We start from the raw sequence: 23,836 nt of genomic DNA, 5'->3' as shown, positions 1-23,836 counted from the left end.
GAACCCTTTGTCCTACCACTGAAAGCACTCCCACTGCCACCCTGGAGCTGTGCACGTTTACTCCAGGCAGCTGGGCAGGGCAGAAATGCTGCTCCAGTGTCCAAGGCTGAAGGGTACAGGTGCAGCGCGCTCTGTACCAGGCTCTCAGCCATCGTGACCTTGGAGAGCTCGGTGTTTGTTAATAGTAATATACTGGTTTGTAAACCTTAAAAGAAAAGTAGCATCCATTCAAAGCTACCCCCTCTCATCATGTTAATTGGACTCTTTTTCTTTCAGGTGTGCATTTCTCCTTGGGCTTCCCAGGTGGCGCTAGTGGTAAAGAACCTGGCTGCCAATTCAGGAGCCATAAGTGACTGGGGTTCGATCCCTGGGTCAGGAAGATCCCCTGGACGAGGGCATGGTATCCCACTCCAGTATTCTTGCCTGGAGAATCCCATGGACAGAGGAGCCTGGCGGGCTACAGTCCAGTGTCACACAGAGTCAGATATGACTGAAGTGACTGAGCATGCATGCATGTGCATTTTTTGGAGGGTGACAAAGGGGAAGAAGAACAGCCTGTATAGAAAATTGCTCCTACACCAGTCTGGGCTATGTGTCTGATCATCACTAGGTATGTGTGTTGTAGGAAAGAAAAGCGTCGAAGGCTACTGCTCTTAAGGAACCCAAAAGCTGCAATGGGAGTAGCCACCTGAGGGCTTCTGTTCCTTTTAGGGCTCCCCTGGTGGCTCAGATGGTAAAGAATCTGCCTGTAATGCAGGAGACCCGAGTTCGATCCCTAGGTCAAGGAAGATCCCCTGGAGAACAGCTACCCACTCCAATATTCTTGCCTGCAGAATCCCACAGCTTAGAGTAAACTTCTCAGGACAAACTTGTCCTGGCCCCACTGAGCAGCTCCCATCTGGGTCCTGACGGTTGTATCTCCAAGCACAGGCCCCTCTGGATGGACAAGGGAGCTGGAAAGGAGTCCCTGGGCTCAGACTTGCCAGCTTACTTTTGATCACTTTCTTCCTATAAGAGAAGGGTAGTATTTCAAAGAACTTTCTGGAAAACCCTGGACAATGGGCACAGTGTACATTCATTTTTGGCATGATGATTTTGAACACGGGACATGATTCTTCTAGTAGCACTGTTACAGTGGTGAAAGAAATATACCAACACCTACTGCCCCTCCCTTGCAGGATCCTTTGTAATTAGGCAGCTCATCTCATAGCTTTACATCTTCTTTATCATCTTTCTGCAAGATTCCACATCACCCTTGCCATTTAAAAACTGCAAAAGCCCCTGCATTTCACCCATTGGTGGCTGTTTTCCATATGCTTCTACTAAGCATTTTCCTTGGGGAGCCTCAGCCCTTTCATCACAATGCACCCGTCCGTCTCACATCGTCCCATCCCCTGGGTATATTTCCACTTTCAAAGCGATGAGGTTGTCAGAGTCAATTGCTATTTAAAATCTAAATCAAAAGAAAATTTCCTTCCCAAACCTCCCTGGCTCTTCTTCCTGATTTGGTTTGTTTTAATTATGTTCAGTTGTGGTCATAAATCATTGAAACCAGGCTCTGTGAGCAAATAATCCTCGTGTCAGCCAGGTCAAATTAATTGTTCAAATTTTATGACAGCTTTTCGCATGTTTTATTAAAACTCGGATCTTTCTGTATAATGATAACTCTACATTATGTAACTCGGCCAAAAAGAAATCAAATTTATCTACCACGTTTTCCTGGAGGTCCCTTTGGGAACTCTCCTGAGTGGCATGGCCGTCTAGGCATGAGAGACACAGGCAGGCAGGATGACCTTTTGAGGTACAGTGGGAGAACCCCCAAATTCCAGCCAAGGCTTCCCTAATGGGGTGCTCAGGGAATGGTAGGGAGGGACTTTGGGACCCCTGGAGGTATCTGAGGGTAGCCTTCTGAGGTTGCTCCCCTCTGCCATATCTGCCTTAGTAAGCAGCTTATTTGAGGACTTTGTAGTACTCTGGTGTCATTGTTCTGGACAGCTCTGGACAGGCCTCTACACGAGGAAGGTGTCAGAAATGGGGCTGGATTGTATAGTTGGATAATTTTGCCCAATTCTTTTGAAAACTACTCCCTCTGCCCTGCTCAAACCCTTCAGTGGGTCTCCTTCCCCTCAGAAGACAATTCAGACTCCTTCCCATGGCCCCTCAGTCCTGATGCCTTGCTCCTGAGACATCTCCATGATTATCTCATCCAGTGTCCCTCTTGCTGATGGCCCTTCAGTCACACCAGCCTCCTCCCAATTCTTGGAGCTTATCAACTTCTTTTCTTGCTCAACTCAGGCCCTTTGTAATGCTGCTCCCTCTTTCTGTAATGTGCTTCCTCTCATGATTGCCAGTGCTGACCCCTTGTCATCCTTAACACTCAGCCTAAATATTATTTCCTTGGTGAGGGCTGTCCCTGAGCACCTAACCTAGAGTCAGTCTCCTTGCTGTGGTCTCTCAGATTTCAGTAATGAGTTATTTCCTTCATGGTATTTATCACTGCCTACAATGAGTTCATTTATTTTTTGCCTTTTGGTCCATTTCCTCTGCTAGAAACTTCATGAGGGCAGGGACTGTTTCCACTGTACTGCTGCAGACCCAGCCCTTAACACCATGCCTCGTATATTGGTGATGCTCAATAGACGTGATGTGTTGAATGAATAAATGAATGCAATAGGTTTGTGTTCTTGGCAAACTGATTTGTGATCTTGGTTTCCTCTTTCTTGAAACTATGAGGTATGGGGCATTCATACTAATGGAACTTTGGGAGCTTTTTAAGTCCACACCTGTTTCAGTGCCTCTAAAGGGGTTGCCCAGGACCTCCCTCCTTATGCCCTGGTTTCCCTCACCTCCCAAAGCTGTACCCTGCTGGTTACTGTCTCACCTCTGACTTTGCCCTGGCTTCTTTTCCTCATCTATTGTTTTCCCTTAATTTTATATTCAGTCCTCTTATTTTTCCTCCTTGTGCAGGTGACCTGGGCCACAAAGGACTTCACGTATCCCCTCTCCTCAGGTACTTCTGACTTCTGTGTCTGCCCTGGTCTGCTCCTGCCAACCCTCTGCCCTTCCTGCTAACCCAGTCACCAACCTGCCCTGAGCAGCCCTCTCATACTTTCTACCCCAGGACTTTAAAAGGCTTGTTTTCTACACCAGAGAGTCCAAATTCTTTACCCCAGCATCGAAGGTCCTTCCTGCTTTGTCCTTGATCCATATCTAGGACTTTTTAAATGCTACTATTTTCTGGGCTATGAGCACATCCCAAGCACCTTCCTCTGGGCTGTTCTTGTCCTCTGAACATAGTGCATTTTCCTTCCATCTCTGCTTGTCCAAATTAAGCCCAGCTCAAGGTCTGTGTCTCTCATGAGGCTTTATCTGATTGCCTTCTCTTCTGCCCCTGAAATCCCAGGGGACTTAACCTCTCTCCGGCCAGGCGCCATACTTTGCCTTCTGTTTTAGTAACTACTTAGTGTACAGTTTACATACCATTTAGGAGTGTTTCTTCCTAGGCTGTAAACTCCTGCAGGGCAAACACTAGGGCTTAGTCATCTTCGTTTCATCTCAAAATATAGCAGCTTCCTTCAAATACAGCTGATGCCTGGCAAATACTTGTCAGTACCAGTATAAAGCATCTGGGATTGCTGTGCCCGGAGAGGATAGGCCTCTGATTTTAATTCAGCAGAAACAGATTCAATTGGCCAGAGTGAAACCTACATTGAATTCAAGTCCACAGGAAAATGAGGGAAAATCTACTCCATGATAGGAAGGACAACTTTTTAAAAAGGTGCCATTTCTTGAGCACTTAGAGTGTGCCAGATCTGTGTTAAGTGCATGAAAACATAATCATATTTAGTATCATTCATTCATAATTAATTAACTATGTAATGTGACAAATAATAAGTGAGCACCTACTCTGTGCTAGGCACTGTGCTAAGTACTGAGGATACAACACAGAACTTTTCATTTTGGTGGGGTATCTTCCACACAAACCTATTAGCAGCTCTATTTTATGGATAAAAACACTATGGTTTAGAGTGGTTAAGAAACTTGCTCAAGATCAAGGTGATAAATGATGGAATTGGAGTTTCAGTCCCAGTTAGTGACTTTTAGATCTGTTTTCTTAGCCACCAAGCTACATAACATGGTATCAATATAATAGGGTCTTTAGTTAATATTTATTATTAAAGTATATAGTATACTGCTGCTGCTGCTAAGTCGCTTCAGTCGTGTCCGACTCTGTGCGACCCCATAGACGGCAGCCCACCAGGCTCTGCCATCCCTGGGATTCTCCAGGCAACAACACTGGAGTGGGTTGCCATTTCCTTCTCCAATGCATGAAAGTGAAAAGTGAAAGTGAAGTCGCTCAGTTGCGTCCAACTCTTCGCGACCCCATGGACTGCAGCCTACCAGGCTCCTCTGTCCATGGGATTTTCCAGGCAAGAGTACTGGAGTGGGTTGCCATTGCCTTCTCCATATACTATATATAGACTTATGCTACTCAACTTCAGACTGGCAGCGTTAGCATCTCCAGGGAGCTTGTTAAAATTTCGGATTTTCAGGCCCCACCCTAGACCTACTGAATTAAAATGTCTGGGGGTGGGGCCTGGGATCTGTGTGTTAACAATCTCCGTGTTATTCTTATGTTTGTTAAAGTTGGAGAAGCACTGGTGAAGACCATGGTTTATACATGAAAAGTGAAAGTGTTAGTCCCTCAGTTGTGTCTGACTCTTTGCGAGCCCATGGACTGTAGCCCGCCAGGCTTCTAGGTCCATGGGATTCTCCAGGCAAGAATACTGGAGTGGATGCCATTCCATCCCCCAGGGATCTTCCCAACCCAGGGATTGAACCTGGGTCTCCCACATTGCAGGCAGATTCTTTACCATCTCAGCCACCAGGGGAACCCCAGTTTATACATATGACTTATTAATGATGAAAGCCTTTTCATCTGTTTGCTTTCCTCAACTTTGGCTTCAGTTGCGCCTTTCACGTGTTGTTAGGTTTTACTCTTGACAGCTATAGGGTGATGGTCATCTTACTCGGTACCTGTTATGATTCAAGCAGTGCACCCCTTCCCCCCTCCGCCCCCCAGCCCCCCACCCCGCAAGCTTTGTGAATGAGCCACTTTTTTTAGGAAAGGGGCCACAGAAAGAAAGAGAGGCTGAGGACAATGAAGGAAGCAACGGAGATGCTTCTCTAGAGTTGAAGGCTGTTCACACTGGGGACCAGGGTAGGGTGTGGTGAAAATGCAGGGCTCCCTCACCTTGTGGAAAATGAGCTCCTTACCCACCCCTGCCCCCAGCCCCTGCAGTAGGGAGATGGGATTCTGTGTGGGTCTGTGGAGGCTGATTAGGCTGGTAAATGGCCTTATCCAACATCTCTGCAGTGGGGCCAGGAGGAAGAATTTCTTCACTGAAATCGTGCTGCCTCTAACACACCATCAACCCAAGTGAGGGGGCTAGAGAAGGGGGCTGTGAGATGGAGGAGCCTAAAGCAGGGTGTTGAATATTTCAGCAAACTGTCAACTTCAATGTATCCAAGCTGCATCTGTTTTTGATATCAGGGTGCTCTGGGGTTTCCAGTCAGCCAGTTGCCTAGTAACACGCGTGCTACACTGAGGACCAGCCACTTGAAAGTTTATTTTTGTCCTGAGTTAGTTGCTGGAGATTGAATGTGATCTGGTAGCCAGAGTAATATTTCATTTTTATTCATGAGCTGGGGAAACAAGCGCACACTTACAGGGAAATCAGCGTGGTCCCGTTGAATGCATGACTTTGTATTTCTTCAAATCCATTTCCATATAGTTTTCTGAAGAGGGAGGAGAGAGATTTTAGAAACGAAAGAAACACAGTTTGTAATCACACATTCTTCTTTCTGTGACGTTTATTACTAAGATAATTACTGGCATTTACAATATCTAGCTCAGTTTTTCTAACACTTTAGATCCTCAGGGCCTACTGAGTTTAAGACTGTTTCCTTGCTCTAGTTTACTTCCACCTCCACCACCAGGACCACTACTAATTTGTTAAATGTTTATTAAGTGCCAGATATTGATCATTATGCTGATCAATATCTGGCACTTAATAAACACTTAATAAAATATATGTAAAAAATTCTCTTAATAAAATATATGCAAAAAATTCTGCATATATTTTATGATTTAACCCTCATCATCATTCCCACTATTCTGATCAGAAACCTAAGCCTTCATGTTGCTGTGTAGCTTGCTTAAGGTCAGAGAAAACAGTGGCAGAAGTGGAACTGGAGGCTTGAGCCATCCAACACTTAAGTCTTATCTCTGGTCGTCCCGGCCAGTGTGGGGGTATGCGCTTTCCGGATCACTGAAAGCTGAGGGCAGAAGAAGGCTCCAGTACTGAGTTACCGTTTCTTTTTCTTAGATGAGTCTGTGGTGTTAGTGATGGCATATTTTGTTCCACAACCAAGATTTCAGTGTCTGTGAATAGTTATATAAGACCCCTTGGATAGTGGAATCGATTTAGTTGGGTGCAATCAGCATTTAACAAAATGAAATCGAACAAACCAGAAAATATTAGAGTATGTTGCATGTAATCAGGGTAGTACTGTTTATGATGTTTTGTGCCATCATTGTTTATGTTATGTACGTGAAAGTATATGTATACATACATATATATTAGTCTGCCCAGAGCAAGACTTAAGACTCCTTAGAACACAGATGCTGGGAAATGTTAGAGCCAGAAAAGAGCTTGGAGAGGAGCAAGGAGCATCCTTTTACTTTACAAAGAAGGAATGAGGCTCAGAGAAGAAAGTGGCCTGTCTAAAGTCCACAGTTGGTGGAAATGAGACCAGAACACACGTTGACTGGGGCTACTTCTAGCACATCAGTTTTTCTGGTTGATGTGCCTTTTCTTCCCTGAAATATCCACATGGCCCCTCTTCCTCCTTCTATTGAACTATGTTTAATGTTATGTTCTTGGTGTGGCCTTTTCTGACTGCCCTGTTTACCACCTTGCCCTTCCCCAGCATTCCAGCATTCTCCCTCTCCCTTCTCTGATTTACTTTATCAGCATCTGACCCATGATTATATTGTTGTCTACCTCTCCCAGCAGAGTGTAACCTTTATGAGAACAAGAATTCAAATTATTCTGTTCATTGCAGGATTACCTGTATGTAGAACAGTGCCTGGCACCTGGGAGGATTGCAGTGAATATATGTTACATGAATTGAATGGACAAATGGTAATGTGTAAGATGAATTTCTTAGTGTAAACCATAGCCAAGCAAGTTTGAAAGCCACAGTCTCAAATGGAAATGTTTGTGTATGTTCTCCATAAACAATGACTTAAGATTCAAGTAAGAAAGGGCTGTGGTGTGACATAAAATCAAGCTTCTGCATCTGGCAAGATGCTCACTTTGCTTTTCAGTGTTGCTGGCAGCTGTATGGGCTGTGTCAGGGACAGGCTGGAAGGGGTGACATGACAAACAGTCTCCACCTACTCCTCAGGTGGCTGCTGTCTGCAAGATTTCTCTAGCCTTTGTTAAATAAAACTAGCACAGGATTTCATTTCATTGTATCTGTCTGTGTGTAATATGTATGTATATAGTGTGTGTGGAGGGGTGGGGAGGGTCCCTTCCTTTCCATCAACACAGCTGAGACGAACCAGCATGTGAGTAAATATAGGTGGGACTCAGTGTTGAAGCATGGTATTTAAAGACTGAAATTCAGAAAATATAGAGATTACAAAATAATGAGTTCAGAGATTGCAGGGGATTGTATTTAATTCACTTTGTAAACCCCCCAGATCTCTCATAATGCTATTATCTAACAGGAGCTCAGTCAACAGGCTGGCGGCAGCGGTAGCCTTGCCCTTCCACGGGAGAAAGAGCCTTGTCTGGCTCCCTCCGCTCTCATGAGCATTCTCCTGTGTTTACAGTTTCACATAGGAGCTCTTAACTGTATTCGGTAATGGATTATTGGATGCCATTTTTCAATAGTTTTCCTTCACCATTTATATTGTAGAATCTGAGGGGATTGATATTTGGATTATGTCTGTTATCTTGTGCAATTACACACAACCTTCTTACCTCCTCCACACAATCCCACTAGAATTCTCTTTTTATTTTACACTTAGAATATTGTTCTTTGTCAGCCGCTTGTCATCTTGAGAGCTGAATGCCTTTATAATAATTTCTTTTAGATGCAGAAATCATACCTGTCTCTTCTCTGAACTTTTGAAATTGGATCTTTTAGAGTCTAGTCTACTATTTGTCAAATCAGTCTCCTCCATCCACTGAATCAGCATCATCTGGAGTTGCTGGCCAGAAATGCAGACTCAGACCTACTGACGAGGGGCCCTGCAGACCTAGAGTCAGAACCTGGATGTGGTAGCCAGTAACATGCACATTTTTTGGAAATGCATATTATTTTGTCATAAGTTACTTTCCTTTTTAACAAGTAATTAATTTTTTGGTTGCACTGGGTCTTCATTCCTGTGCACAGGCTTCCTCTAGTTGCAGTAAGTGGGAGCTACTCTCTGGTTGTGGTGCATGGGCTTCCCATCGCAGTGGCTTCTCTTGTTGTGGAGCACAGGCATGCGGGCTTCAGTAGTTTTGGCTCCTGGGCTCTAGAGGACAGGCTTAATAGTTATGGCACACAGAATTAGTTGTTTCGCCGCATGTGGGATCTTCCCAGGTCAGGGATTGAACCCATGTCTCCAGCATTGGCAGGCGAATTCTTAACCACTGTGCCACCAGAGAAGTCTGCAAAGACGCTTTCATAGCAAGCTCTCCCAGTGAGCTTTGGGCATGCCACTTTGCGACCTCTTGCCCTAGGGTATGTAATAGGATGCTGCAGCTCTCATTGTTTTCATGGTGCAAATCAGATGGTCTATTGGACAGCACTGAGTCCAGAGTCTGGTCCCCTTACTGCATTCTCTGCCTTCTTAGTGGTGGAGCTCCATGTGTAGGAAAGGTAGTCCCTACTCTGCTTCTTGCGAAGCAAAGCTGCAAGCGCTTGTCTGAATGCCCAGTCCTCACCACTGTTATGTGATACCCTGATTCTACTTTTGATACATCTTAGGATCTTCCAGTTGACTTTTTTGTGGGACTTACAGTGCCATTCCTCTAAGCGCAGCCTTGCAGGTAAGTCTGCAAGCCCTGAACCCAAGCCTTACCTGGGCTCGAATCCTAGCTCTACTACTTATGAACTGAGTTGCTTTAGGCAAGTTACTTAACCTCTCTGTGTCTCAACTTCCTGATCTGAAAATAGGGATGATAATAATAGTCTTGACCTCTAAAGACTGTTGTATAGATTCAAACAGTATACATACATTAAGTGCTTAGAACTAGGTTCTGGAACAAAGAAAATGCTTAGTGTGTTGCTCCTATGATTATTATTATTATCATATTTAACAGTGGCTTCCAGGTCTCTGGCAGAACAGAGGGAAAGATGTCCCTTTCCATGCTCTGAACAGCCTGTCCTGAAATGCAGTGACCTGTTAAATTGAACTGTCATTCTCCTCTACTGAGGTGGGGGCCTTTCTTCTCCTGGATGGAGCAGGTCAGCTCAGTGGCCTGGGCTGGTCCAAATGTACTCACTCCCTGGGGGCCCCCAACCACCTCTGGTCTATGTTAGCATCATCGCATTTTTGTATTTGGACATTTTTCCTGTCTTAAAAAAAAATTTTTTTTTATACTCTGGGTTCTGCTTCTTCCAACTTCCCAAAGAATCTGGATCACTATTTCCTTTTCAGCTGCTGCTCTTCAGCTCTGTTCTTAACATTTGCAGACAATAGAATGTGCTGCCTTGTTTTGATTAAATGTGTGGAGAAATTACAGATGTTAGTGGGAAACCTCATGCTGTCAGCCTGCAGAATGTTTTAAATGCCCCTTAAAACATCTGGAGAGTCACTTCAGATCGCTTTTCTCCAAAACATCATGGTGTCAGAATTAAATGAGGAGGGCTTCCTTTGCCTTGAGGATGCTGTCACAGGCATAGAAATGAATTTTTCTCTCTCATCTATTACAATAACTGCACCTTACTTTAAAGCATTGTCTAGGTTCTCTATTCAAATGTCAGAAATTGTGACTCAGAGAAGTGGCACCTTTTTATTCAAAATAAGATTCGGGCTTTAGAACTTCATCACAGATGACACTCTAATTCTGAATGCTGCCTTATAGCAAACCCCAACTATTCCTGGGGCTTTTAAAGTATTTCTGGGGTTATAGTAGCAGTCTCAGACCTTCTGCCATAGTTCCCACTCAGATCATGTAGCCAACTTGTTTTTGAATGATTTCAAAGAAGAAGGCTTAGTTTCAGGGTCTCAAAGAGTGCCCCCACTGAATGGGGAAGTATCACATGCCTTAGGATCTGGGGTCCTCCCATGTCTTTATTGAGGACACAAGATATATAAGATCCATGTGCTTGCATGATTAGTCACTCAGTCGTGTCTGACTCTTGGCAATCCCATAGACTGTAGCCTGCCAGGCTCCTCTGTGCATGGAATTTCCCAGGCAAGAATACTGGAGTGGGTTGCTATTTCCTCCTCCATCCATGTCCTTGAGAGGATCATAATCTCAATGAGTGAAAACATGAATTAATGAAAGAATAATACAAGCTGGGAGACATTCCCTGTGAGCATGTGTGGTGCACAGAAATGAGAAGTCTTGGACAAGTCCTCTGGGGTTAGAGAAGTCAGAGAGGCTGCATGGTGGACTCAGACCTTGTGGAATCAGTAACATACCCTTCTAGAAAATCTGCCCTGTGGTAGTATATCTATAAGCAAATTTTTATCAGATGACCATGCAAACACCATCCTAAAGAAAAGGGATCCTAAAATCACCACTTTTTTCTTACAATACTTTGCTGAAATCCTTTTATATCTGAATACTTCTTCATGCATGAAGACACTTCTTCAGTGGGTGCCCTGGCAGTGGTTGTGTGGATAACTGTCTCTGGTCACTGCTAGATGCTGCCATGACCCTAGTTTTGGATGTTCATCAGAACTCCTCCATATTTGTGGGGCTCACATTCTCTATAGCAAGGAATTCCTCTCTCTGATATGAGCACACCTCTTGCTTTTCAGCAATACTGACTTTTTATGTTTCCCTCCACCATGGCCAAGTTCGTGTCAGCTTACCATATGCAACAATAAAAAGGTGACATGCATGCAAAATAATAATGATAGCAATGGAGAATAATACATTGAATAACATTTTTGAAAAATCCATATTTCATAGTGATACTTAGAGAGAGAAAGAGAGGAGAATGAAGGAAAAAAGAAACCTTTTTTATACAGAAGAGTGCTGGCTGATAAGTGTAGAGGAGTGATACTAAAATTACCATTTTATAGCTCTCTATAATAACTGAATAATGAATGAATGCTGAAACTGTTGGGTGAAAGGTTGTCGGCCAATGGGTAGTCACATGAACTCAAAGTATCCCATGATGGTTTACTGAATTATGACAAAGGGAGAAACATGCCCTTATGATGAAGAGGTCTGGCAGTACCTCTGTAACCAAATGGCCAAGGGGTGGCACAGCATGACATGATGTACCTCCTGGTCTGATCCAGAGGGAGACATTTAACATCTAATCAGGACAGTATAGTTGGATGAGTCCAGACAACTGGCCTAAGCCCTCAAGGGGATTAGTGCTTTGCAGAGCAGAGGAAGACAGGAGGGCAGTTCTCAGGGGGTGGGGTTGGGAGGACTAAGGAACATAACAGCAAAAATGCTATGGATAATGTTTGAATTCTGAGTTTTAAAAAAATCTGTCAAAGACATTTTCATTTGAACATAGACTGTAAGTTGGATGATGTCATTAAATCCATGTTGATTTTCTTAGGTGTAATGGTGTAGTTCCAGAGAAAGTTTCTGTTTATAGAGATACATGCTGAAGTATTTGGGTAGGAAGTATAATGTCTATAAACTTCTTTTGGATGGTTTGGCAAAAGGGAAATGTGTTGTATATATTTACATATATAGAGATGGAGTGGATGTAGCAAGATGGTAATAGTAGGTGAAACTAGGTAAGATGTATAGGGGTGTTCATAGTGCTATTCTTTCCATTTGTCAGTGGAAAGACAAATGAAAAGTGATTCTATTTGTCAGTTAAATTTTTCAAAATAAAAAAAAGCATTTAAAAAGAGATGATGAGACACGTTTTCATGATGGTCTGAAATAATCAGCTTGCTAAATATGAGCTTTTAAGTGGTGGTACAGTGTGGTTGACACAATAGGACTGAATTGAATTTGCACAAGGAGGTATTAATAGTCCCATTGGAAAGTTTGTTGTGGGTCTGTGACTTGGCTAAAGCTGGGTGGACTTAGAACCAGGACTAATACCCAGGCTTTCTACTTCAGTGCCCAGCAGTCTCCCCACTGTGGCTCATCACGGGTGCAGCTAGGAATCTTGTCCTCCTTTGCCGGGCCACCCTTCTCTGAAGGGTCTTAGAGAACTGATTGCCATGACCTTTCCTTCTCTGGGAGGAGTTCACACGTGAATCAAGGTTGACTCCTTTTTTGAGCCTGGTGTGACAAGTCATTTAGAATATTGTAAAGGTGGCGCAGCCAAATCCTGCTCATTCAGGGTAGGGGGCATTTCAAGGTAGCCTCTTGAGGAGATTTAATGAAAAGCCAAATGGCTTTAAAGGGACATAAGAGCATAATGCATAGTTTTAGCATTAGCCCCACTGAGCTTCTCCAGCATCAAGTGAAGTGTTTTGTTTTCATTAAAAGAGCTCACAGTTGGTAAAGTTCTGGGCGGGGGGAGGGCAGGAAAGCTTCCATAAAAAGTGAAATCTCAGCTACTACTAATAATGAGAAGAGAAGGCTTGCCTTCATTATTTTCTGATTAGAGAGTTGAACTTTATAGCTGAGGAAATAAGGTTTTCCTCTTTGAATGTAACACCCTTTTCCAGCGGGGTGCTCCACATGATCCTTCATGTACAGAAAGGCCCATTCAGCTGAGAATAAGTGCCAAACAAATGACTAATCACTCCCTTCCAGATGAAGGGCCAAGAGTGAAGAGGGAGATGGAGGCACAGTGCCCTCCCGGGCTCCCTGGGAGAGATGGAGCTGCAGTCCTCATTAACTTCAGAAGTGGGGCAATTACGCCCTGCTGGTAGGCACTATTCTTCTTAAAATCATAACTGAAATAAGTTAATGGCCCCTAATAAAAACACTGTGCAGCTCTTGTGTACAAGATGCTGAAATGTGATGTGTGAGAAGAAATCGTTGGTTTCCCCTTGGGTTTGGTGGGGCAGCCCCATCGTGTGAACTCAAAGACCCCTATGGGTTATCTCAACATTCATTTCCTTATTGGTCTTCTTCCACATCTTCTGCTCTTCCTTCCATTCTCTTTGCACTCCTCTCCCATGGCTGTGCTTGAATCTGGGAGGAGTACTTACTGTTTTCCTGATTACTTTTAGATTTAGGTCAAAATCAAAGGAAGTCTTGGATATTTGTGATCTTTGAATAAAAGCTATTCTACTGAGTGGTTTCTTCCTAATACTTTTTTTTTCAGGGTTATTTCTAAGCTGTTAGCCCCTTAACCCTGCATTCAAAACCCTCTGCAATCCAGTGTTTCCTCCACCCCCGCCATTTATCTAAATGTATTTTCCATCTCTTAAGCAGGATGTTTACTGCCAATGAATATGCCTCATCCTGTTTTCCTCCTTCCGACTGCCATGCCTTTGCTCATGTTCACTTGGAATGTTCACCCCCTTTTTCTCAGTATATGGCACCACATAATGGTTAAGACCATGACTCTGGAGCCAAGACTCTCTGAGACTAAAGCTTGACCTGGGTGAATTACTTAACTTCTCAGTGTCTTGGTTTCCTCATCTAAACATGGGTGGATAGTCCCTACTCACAGGGTTGCAAGATTTAAATGAGTTTTTAAAAAAGTACTTTAAAACAGTGTAGGCCCTTGATAAGTGCTATGTAAATATTAGCTACTTTTATCATATTTACTCATACAATTGTTACTGATTCTGCAAGGTCTCACTCAGGTCTGCAGCCTGACTTCTACAGCCCAAGAGAAGTTCTCCAAGACTTCTCATTTCTGTGTATCACACACTCACAGTAAATATCTACTAGCTTGTATTATTCGTTCATGTTTTCTCCCATTGAGATTGTGAGCTTCCCAAAGGCACGGATCTTATACGTCTTTTGTGTCCTCGGTAAAGACATAGAAAGACCCTAAATCCTAAGGCGTGCAGTACCTCCCCACTCAGTGCTCTGTAAATGCCCTGTTTCTGACAGGGGACGTGATGAATGAGTAGTTCCTGATCCATAGGTGATGGTGAGTCAGAAAGGCTTTATAAACAGCTAGAAGAGCTACAGCACCTGAGGGAAGTGGAGGAGTAGAAAGACCGTAGAGAAGTTTTTCTAGGATCTAGTCTCCTTTCTGATGTGTAAGAGATGCAAGGTAAGAATTTGAGTTATTTTGAAACTATTTTTGGTTGCTGCTCTGTATTCTTTTGATTGCAACACTCTTGAGTCCAGGCTGTATTGGCCACAGCTTTGTAACATGATAACTGTATATGTTGAATTATACTTACACACAGTAAAATTACTAATCAAATGCAGTGCACCATTGATACCAATTTCTAGAATCCATTGTATAAAAGACAATCCTCTGAGATGGTCTCTTCTCTTGTTTCACAGCTAGCTCCTCATTTCTGGGTCATCAATACATGCCCTCTCTTTCTTTAAGGACATTTAAGGTCATTGATTGTCTTATCACGATCCTGCCATGGAATGTAACCAAAGCAGAATGAATGAGAGGATGTGGATGTGGGAGCAGGATTGAACATGGGTCACTGGGCTTTGGATATAAATGAAACATGGTGCCCAGGATTCTGCCTCTGAATAGTGGAGCAAAGGAAGGTGGCCCATGTGAAGAGGCAGGAATCTAACGGGAAGGAAGTCAGGCAGGTGTACAGTGAAGAGAATAAGTTGGGTTATCTTAGCATGATGCCCCTTGAACTTTAATGTGATGTGAATCACTTCGAATCTTATTAAAATGCAGATTCTGAGTCAGTAGGTCTGGGATGAGCCTGAGAATCTGCGTTTCTTACCAGCTCTCAGAAGATGCTAGAGATGCTTGTCCATGGGCCATATGTTTAGTAGCGAGGCCTTAGGAAAGAGCGTGGAAGGGATAGGCTTGTGAGTCTGGTAACCTGATGAGTGACTACCAGATGAGAAGACATTATTTTCAAGTATGAAAGGATGTAGGGAATGGACATAGTTGGTGTTCCTTCAGAAACAAAGTAAGCAGGTTCCAAGGAGAAGGTGAAAAATGACTGAGAGAGAGAGAGAAAGAGCAGGGTCCTTTGATCAGCTACTCTACCTACTTGAAGAATATCCTTCCAAACTCTTCTCAGTTGAAACTTGAAATTTCTGTGCTCTCTTTTTACCAGGGCAATCACTCCCCTCCAGGCTGTCTCTTCTTAGCTTCAAAGCAGTCCATCGATGTAGTGAACAATTTCATCAGTTGGAAATTCAGTCACTGTAAATCCTCAGGGCCCATTTCATTAATTTTGAACTTAATGGGTTGGTTGGTTGTCATATGAACATATGACCTAGCTGCCATCCCACACGACTCCTCTCACCCTTGGCATTTTAGGTCAGAAAGAATGTCAGCAGCGAGTTAGGAACATGATGAAAGACAAGAAAGAGCCCACCTCAAGCTAGAAGTGGGAATAGTAGGAGATGTATGGCACAGCCTGAATCTGCACATTTACTTACAGCGTTATGGATTCGTTATTCATCCCTTGAAAAGCGTTTCCTGGTACGGTGGTTATGTGTAAGTTATCACAAATTTCCCTTGAGGAATGAAATGAGAAATATTTACTTTCCAAATTTCAGCTGCAAATAGGACAGTGTTATGCATAGCAATCAGCCTGGTACTTACAGAATGAAATTAAATTCAGAGGAGAAGATCTTTGTAACATCTGGAAGCTTGCGGATGCCTGTGTTACAGATGCTTCTGTGATTTGGGGCAGGATGGGAATGTGGGCAGAGTGAGTATAGGGGATTGTTACTAAGGAATAGAGATAAAAACAATAGAAAGGCACTGTGCAGATAACTATTTTCACATTAGATTTAAAAATGTGGAGTTTGGCTTTATCAGTAACACTTCTGGCTGTTGAAGATCAGAATTTAAAAGCCCCTAACGCTATGGGGGGAAGTTGCTCCTTTTAGAGATCTAGGGGATGGGACCAAACTCTTCGGTCTTTTTCATTTACATTTGTATTTCCAGCCTGTCTTGTTCTGTTGCATCAGTTGCATTTTCCTATTGTATTGCATTCCATTTCCTTTTGCTAATTAGTGTATTCTGTGCTCTTAATGGTTCTAGAAAGCATCTCTCTACTTTAGGACAGGTTTTAACTCAAACACTTCAGGAAGATTAATCTCCATGTGAGAAATCATATCTCATTATTAAAAATCTCCCTTTATTTAGCTGCCTTACAATTCAGGGAGTTCTTCCCTGTATCTCACTGAGCATGGAACATTCTTTTGGTTATGGAGCTACTCAAGGCTCTTCTTTTCCTCCCATCTTTTACTTAGCCTTCAAAGAGCAGTGAGACTTCAGTGATAGGTTAAATTGAAGGATATTTTATTACACAAGAATAGGACTCCTCGAGAGGAGTCCAGCATCTGGATCTTCCCAGCCGAGTTTTAAATTCACCAGTCATGGACTGTGGACAGCTGAACTGAACTGCCCGGCACTCTGGGGAATCCAGGTTTCTCTTTTGGCTCTCTCTGCTTCTCCTCCTTACCTGTTACCCCAGATCACATGGAATCCTTGTTCTCTCTGTGACTGGTGAAGGCAGTGTGGGCTTGGACTGCAGTGTGTACTGGGGTTGGGGGAATATTGTATTTTAGGGGTGAAGATGCTATTTAATAAAAGCAATGATTCTTAGATAACAAGGGGCTGCAGTGGTTAAATTTGGTTCTGGGATTTTCTTATGTTTTTCATCAGAAAGAAGAGAGAATGGACATCAGTATCAGAGGGTTAAATGTTCATTTTTTTTCCTCTGTGAATAAATGATTACTTGATATGTGAGAAGATGCAGGGTGACTAATTTATAGATTTGTATCACGTTACAGGAATTCTGGTTTTGCTGGCAAGGTGATGAATCTGCTAGGCTACAGTGGTACTCGACTTATAATGCTAACTAGTGGACTTAATAAGGTTTAATGGGAAATAGAAAATAATGATTTGGTTTATATGGCACAAGGCCTACCTCAAGGCAATACTTTAAAATTCACTGAGTGAATGAATGAACACATGAGAGAAATGAGGTCAGGAATTTTTAACCATGGATGGGGGTCAAATCAGAATTGCCTCTCCCACTTTCACCTATGCCCTGTCTATATCACCACCTCACCTTAGAGATTCCGACTTACCCTGGTTAAAGTGTCCTGACCTCCCTGCCCTATGCCCAACATCACTTTGAAAATCATTGCAAGGGGGTGATATCCTTCTTGGATGTTTGGGACAAAGAAAATGTTGGAAACCACTAACATGTATTCGAAAGCACCCAGCATACTGGTTAATAGGAAATGCTGATTAGCTTTTAATCAGAAAGCTGAAGACAGACATGCAAATAATGCTAAGTATGTGGTTTAAAAATTCTTCCCAACCTTTTAATTGTTTAAGTTTTCATCAGATGCCCATATTCCCTGCCCCTATTGCTTAAAAAGGAAAATTCCTCACAGGTATTTTAACTGAGGGAGATTTGTAAATGCTCCAGCCTCAATGTACACCAGGTTTTTAGTGTTCTGGATCAGTCTGTAAAGAGAAATGGAAAAACAGGCAGCAGTTTAATAGACGTGCTTCATTTGGACTGCACAAGGCCATGGTCACTAGAGGATGCTGGCTGAAAGTGGCATCAACAAAATCAAGTGACTTTCTTGTGCTTGAGGGGTGCTCCTGAGACCCTTGGGATAGCAATGGGATGATGAGAGACAGTTGGCTACTGCCAGGAAGTTCTGCTTTCAACCTCTTGCTGAGATAAGTGTAAGCATCAGAGCTGGGAGTCTGTTCCATTCTCCCTGCTTTTTCCTGCCCCCGAGTAACAACCAACATCCAGGGCTCCTGACCAGCTAGGTCCTGCCCAACCATGGAGCCAGCACACTGGGGGTGATGGATGATTTCACTCCCAAGAGAAATGAACGAATTGGCTGTTTGCTTTTGGAGGCAAACTGGTCATCTTCGTAGTGGCTGGCAGTCACACTGACCGGTCATTCAGATGGGCACTCAGCTTTTGGACTAGCCCAGGGCTGATTCCAGGGGCTTGCATTTGGGGGTTTTTACATCCATTCTATAGATAATTGGTTGTATGATGATGCCAGGCCTTCTAACGTCCCTGAGCTAGTGCTCCCTTCTGTAAAATTAGAATAATAATAGCACTTCCTCTGCCTCACAGGTTGGTAGGGAGTGAGTAACATAATAGGTAGAGATAATACACAAGGCAGGGCTTGGCAAAATGTAAAAGTACAGCCACAGTACTGCAGTGGCATTATTGCCTTTCTTCCTAGTTCCCCAGTGACTTTGAAAAGCAGCTACATTTACTGAATTCTTTCTACTATGGATTCAATAAAAGGTCAGTAAATGCCTCTGGCTTTTTAAACCCAGGCAACAACCCAACCGCTGAAGGAAATGATAATTACTCTTATTCTGTAGAGAAAATCTAGTGTTTGGTTAGGTGGATGGACTCTGGTGTCAGCTTGGTTTAACAGGCTGGTTTTACTAATTGTATGACCTTGGATGTATCACTTAAAGCCTGATTTCCTCATAGAGTGAGTTTTGAGCAGTAAATATGTGTGTCTGGTTCACAGTAAGGCCTTCCAGTATTGACAGTGATTACTATAGTGGGTGAAATCAGGAAGTTGAATGATTGGTCTCTAATCACAGAACTGAGAAGTAGCAGAACTTGGAGGTGAACACAGTTTCTCTGACTCCGAGTCTAGTGTGTATTCCACCTTACTATAGTTTCCCACCATGCTGCTAATTTCTATCCTTTACATCCCTTTGATTCTTTAGAGGTGAGTGACTTTTTGTTGTAATTAACTTAACAACAACTAAGTCAAGCAGTCTTGGGCCATATAAGACATTAGGTGGGTAGGATGGAAAGAACTTCTATTTCTTGACTCTTTTGGAATCTGACCACTCATCCATCCATTCACTGAACAAACATTTATTGAGTACCTCCATGTGCCAGGCATTATTCTAGGTGCTGGAGATCCAGCTGTAAACAAGGCAAAGAGAGCTTGTGGGGAGCTGACATTCTAGTCTTAGGGCCTTCTTTCCCTTAGAGCACTTTATTTTTCTTTCTGTATCAATAAATTGATACTTTATATCTATATAAAGATAGATATCTTTATCTATTAAATAAAACTGCTTTACATCATGAGCAGTTTCATTTATCTCAAGCTGCTATGCTTCAACATTGCTTGGGAAGTCTGTTAAAACTGCAGATTTTCAGATTTCCAGATCCAGGTAGGACTGGTAATGGAAACAATGTAAGGGAAATGACCTTCCCTTACCCCGCTCCCACCATGAAATTCTACTTCACAGAGAAGTCCAGACTATACCTTTTGCACGTAAAAAATGCCTGTTATTTTGGATTTCCCTCTGTTTGGTGAGTTAGTCTTACTTCCCTGGCTACACTGCCGTCTCTTGGGGGAGATGTAAATTTTACCTCCTCTGTATTCCAGGATCATTTGACCCTTAGTTGGACATGTGTACCCACGCACTGATTAATTCATTATTCTCTTTAGATGATTGCTAATTGGACCATTCATAGGGGGGCCTTGTGGTACAGTGGAAAATGCGCAAGCTTTGAAGACATGGGCTGGGGTTGAATCCCAGCCCTGGCATTGTCGAAGGTGCCACTTTGGTCAAGTTACCGACCCTTCTGAGCCTCCATTCCTTCCTGTGAACAAAAGGGATACGTACCCCACTTTGCAGGGCAGCTGCAAGGATTAAATGACACAACCTAGAGGAAATAAAGCTGAGCACAAGTGCTCAAAATATGTTTGTTGCTAATATCTTTTCTGCTTCCTTAACTTTGGAAACTCCTCTGCTGATGCAGCTTGTAGAAGTTCAGATTTGGGCCAGACTAGGTAGCAGTAAGAAGCCTGGTTTAGGAGTCACATGACCTGATTTCTAGTGTTATTAATTCTGGCGCTAACTTGCTGTGTGACATCTGAAAACTGAATCGAGCTAGTCTTCTCCCATTCCCCCTTTTTTTTGTAAAATGGAAGAAAATGATAATTTGGAAAGGATTATTATTAAGAATCAGTTCAAAGACATCACAACAACAAATCCAACATACACATGTCAAACACTTTTACAAGGTAGGTTTCCAAGAACCATTTACTAAATAAATGAATATGCCCAAATAGTCCCCAGTGAACTAACTCTTGATCTCTAAGCTCCTTTCTAAATATTCCACCACCTCAAGGACTCCATATCCTCCTTTCCATAAGGTGAGAGCTACTTGGCAGGACTCCACAATGTCAGTTTTAATTTCCAACTTTGTGTTGTGATGTTTCAGAGTTTATACAGCTCCCAGGGAGAAGCAGTTGTCACCATGGCAACCTGCAGGACACTGCAGTGACAGAAATTAGTCCCTGCCCAGACCTAGTAATTGCTGTAGTCTTTTCCTCTTGGATTCCTAGCTATAGATGCTTGAATACAAATAGTGAGTGGGCTCCAGCCAGTGAGGGTAATAGTGTACAGCAATAAACTATCTGTTAGCTGATGCTTACATTTCAGACAAATTGAGGAGGTTGTCAAAGGCATTAGCTTCTATCTTTTCCAGGGAATCACTCTGAGAGATTTCACTAGGGGAGAGAGAGAGAGAAAAAAAAAAGAAGACAAAGAAGCATGAAATAAACGACTGTTTCTGCATGATAATAGGCTGTGTGCATGACCCAACAATGGTGGGGGGGTGGTGGCCGGCCTCAGTGTGTCCTTTAAAAAAGAACAGGGATGCCTTAAGTTGTCCTCACATCATAACGTGCTCACACCTCCCTCTAGGAGCATCAATGGGCACCTGCAACCCAGATGCAGTTGAAATGCAAGTTTCAGTATTTCCTGTTGATGTGACAGTTTTTGCTTATTTATCTATGGACTCATAGTTACAGATTGTTGGAAGTAGACATGCCCTTTGGGGAAATCCAGTCGGATTCCCTTGTTTTATAGCTTTGGGCATTAAAACTCTGAGAGGAGAGGCAAGTAGTGCTTATAAGAAGATTCGGAATCAGGATCAAAATGTCTGGGTTCTCAACTCCATCACTCTAGTGAGGTTTCAATTTGGGTTAGGATTCCTGGTTTCTTAACTCTTTACTCCTCTCCCAAATCCTGTTCTGAGGCAGCTGCAGAGTGGTCAACTCCTGCAGGAAGTGTCCTTATTGGGTTGTGACTATTTGTGTTTGACAATTTTCCTCACTTTGTTAGCAAACTAAGGACAGAGACTATGTGCTAGTCACTCCTGAATTCCTAGTGGCTTCATATAGCCTGGCATTTAGGGTATTATCAGTGAATGAATAGATAAGTGAATGAATTGATTTTTTAAAAAAGAGACACAAAAGTAAAGGAACCAACTTTGCCATATATCACCCCCAAGCATGTGGGTAATGTCAATGTTAACCTAAAATCCCCATATAAGCTACCATTTGCTGCCAGCTGAGAAAAAAGTCTCAAATTCTAAGGTTAACATTCACTGAAGGTTTCAGACTTGATGAGCTTTAGCTCACAGGAAGGCTGAGCCTAAGGCAGTTAAGGTCTTTTATGAACAACACAGTAGCGGATAGTTCCTAGGCTGATTCATCTTATTCCTACCTAATGATTTTGCTTGTTTAACTGTGGCTGCTTTTCTCACTAGGATGTCTTAATGCATTCAAAGTTTTCAAAACTCAACATTTAAAAATCTTGAGAGCAGAAGAGTAAAGGTTAGCCTCGAGCAAACTGACATTTCTGTAACCTGCAGTGAATTTCCTATAATATGCACTAATTCTTAACGAATTATTTTTAATGTTCCTATTGCTTGCTAATACCCTAAAGAGCAGTCAGAGTTTCCCCACAGGACTAGGACTGATGATGTAGCATCTTCAGAGATGCAGATCTGTTTTCAAAGCCCTGAAAATTGTTAAGATGCTCTCTGGAAGCATCTAAATGGCCTCTGAGGTCCTGTGACTCAGACTGACATTAAGGAGCATGCTGGAATACCGGACTCCATACTCTCTTTCCATATGTGGGCTTTTGTGTCCTAGAAGCTGACCCAGGAACATAGGATTGAAGTTACATCAGATACAAATACGAGGTCACAATGCATTATCAGGCTGCTTTACACTTTTGATAAATGCCTTTTTTCAATATAGATACAAATACTGTGTTTGTCATACACTTATTATTTAGGTACAAAGATAATCTTCTGATGCACAATAAACTTTCAACACATTTTCTTCTATGCAGGTATCTAAAAATGTGACATGAGGGAACAGCCGCTCTCATAGAGGGAGTTTTTGATGATTGGAATCTATCTTCTTTTCTACTGGAGTAGTTTATCATCACTTATCAAAATGCATTCAGTTTGTTGAGACAAGGTTAATTATCTGAATTTTAATGACTCTTGAAAATCATCCCTTTTCTTCAAAGGTCCCTGGGTATTATTTGTACTTTAAAGATAAAAATACTAGGGTTTCCTAAACACAGTTTCTCTCCTAGAAAAATTACTTTTCAACCATGTGTTCTCTGAGAAAAAATTTTATTTCAATTATAAATGTCTTTTGATATGCAGTATCTTACTTACATTTTTATGACCTCATTAAGTCCTCTGAAAGCTTGAGATGGGATTACTTTGATAGGGAGATAGGTGAGTGATCTAGAAAAGAAAAAAGGAAAGCCAAGAGTTTAAGATTTAAGATTCGGTGCCTTTTAAGTTCATGAATGAAATGTGTGTGTGTGTGTGTGTGTGACTGCAGATTTCCCAATAGCTAGATTCAGGTTGAAGATTCTAATGTCTATCAATAAAGAAATGTACCATGACTAATTCTTCAGTTCAGTCAACAAAAGAGTCCAAAAGGCAGTACTTGGATGCAATCTCAAAAACGATAGAATGATCTCTGTTCGTTTCCAAGGCAAACCATTCAATATCACAGTAATTCAAGTCTATGCCCTGACCAGTAATGCTGAAGAAGCTGAAGTTGAACGGTTCTATGAAGACCTACAAGACCTTCTAGAACTAACACCCAAAAAAGATGTCCTTTTCATTATAGGGGACTGGAATGCAAAAGTAGGAAGTCAAGAAACACCTGGCGTAACAGGCAAATTTGGCCTTGGAGTACAGAATGAAGCAGGGCAAAGGCTAATAGAGTTTTGCCAAGAGAACGCGCTGGTCATAGCAAACACCCTCTTCCAACAACACAAGAGAAGACTCTACACGTGGACCTCACCAGATGGTTGACACCGAAATCAGATTGATTATATTCTTTGCAGCCAAAGATGGAGAAGCTCTATACAGTCAGCAAAAACAAGACCAGGAGCAGACTGTGGCTCAGATCATGAACTGCTTATTGCCAAATTCAGACATAAATTGAAGAAAGTAGGGAAAACCACTAGTCCATTCAGGTATGACCTAGACTAATTCTTGGTCTTTATCAAAAAGTGTGTAATTTCGTGGTTAAGATAGGAAACCTTGGGATCAGATGCACCCAGGGTCAAATCTCCACTCTTCTACTACCTGGCTACAGGACCCTAAGCATATTATTTAGATCCTCTATCTGGGGTCCTTTGTCTATAAAATTGAAATAATAATTCTAATTTCACAGGGTTGTTGTGAAGATTA

At 42.5% G+C, this 23,836-nt stretch overlaps 1 protein-coding gene and 1 long non-coding RNA gene across 19 annotated transcripts in view; one reads left to right on the top strand and one right to left on the bottom strand.

Moving 5' to 3' along the window:
- LOC145546592 (uncharacterized) overlaps positions 1-23,836 on the top strand; it is a 115,798-nt gene that overhangs the window by 7,567 nt on the left and 84,395 nt on the right. The window contains exon 2 of the long non-coding RNA XR_014083060.1: positions 277-610. This is a non-coding gene — a long non-coding RNA (uncharacterized LOC145546592). The remainder of the gene's footprint in view (positions 1-276; positions 611-23,836) is intronic.
- The window catches only part of LHCGR (luteinizing hormone/choriogonadotropin receptor), a 71,064-nt gene that overhangs the window by 27,381 nt on the left and 19,847 nt on the right, over positions 1-23,836 (bottom strand). For 10 of the 18 annotated variants that reach the window (XR_014083055.1, XR_014083052.1, XR_014083054.1 and 7 more), the window contains exons 2-7: positions 22,802-22,873; positions 20,757-20,831; positions 17,698-17,772; positions 15,889-15,963; positions 15,723-15,800; positions 5,731-5,799 (exon numbers count right to left, since the gene is read on the bottom strand). Coding sequence is in view for 14 of the 18 variants with exons in the window: in XM_081593767.1 (XP_081449893.1) it covers positions 5,731-5,799; positions 15,723-15,800; positions 15,889-15,963; positions 17,698-17,772; positions 20,757-20,831; positions 22,802-22,873 (444 nt within the window). In the remaining 4 variants the exon portion in view is untranslated. The remainder of the gene's footprint in view (positions 1-5,730; positions 5,800-15,722; positions 15,801-15,888; positions 15,964-17,697; positions 17,773-20,756; positions 20,832-22,801; positions 22,874-23,836) is intronic. The other 8 variants (XM_081593756.1, XM_081593759.1, XM_081593758.1 and 5 more) reach the window with 5 other exon arrangements.

The sequence above is a fragment of the Giraffa tippelskirchi genome, chromosome 4 (assembly GCF_054371585.1).
Source record: "Giraffa tippelskirchi isolate mGirTip1 chromosome 4, T2T-mGirTip1v1.2.pri, whole genome shotgun sequence".
NCBI lineage: Eukaryota > Metazoa > Chordata > Mammalia > Artiodactyla > Giraffidae > Giraffa > Giraffa tippelskirchi.
This window is presented reverse-complemented; position numbering and strand designations above follow the sequence as displayed.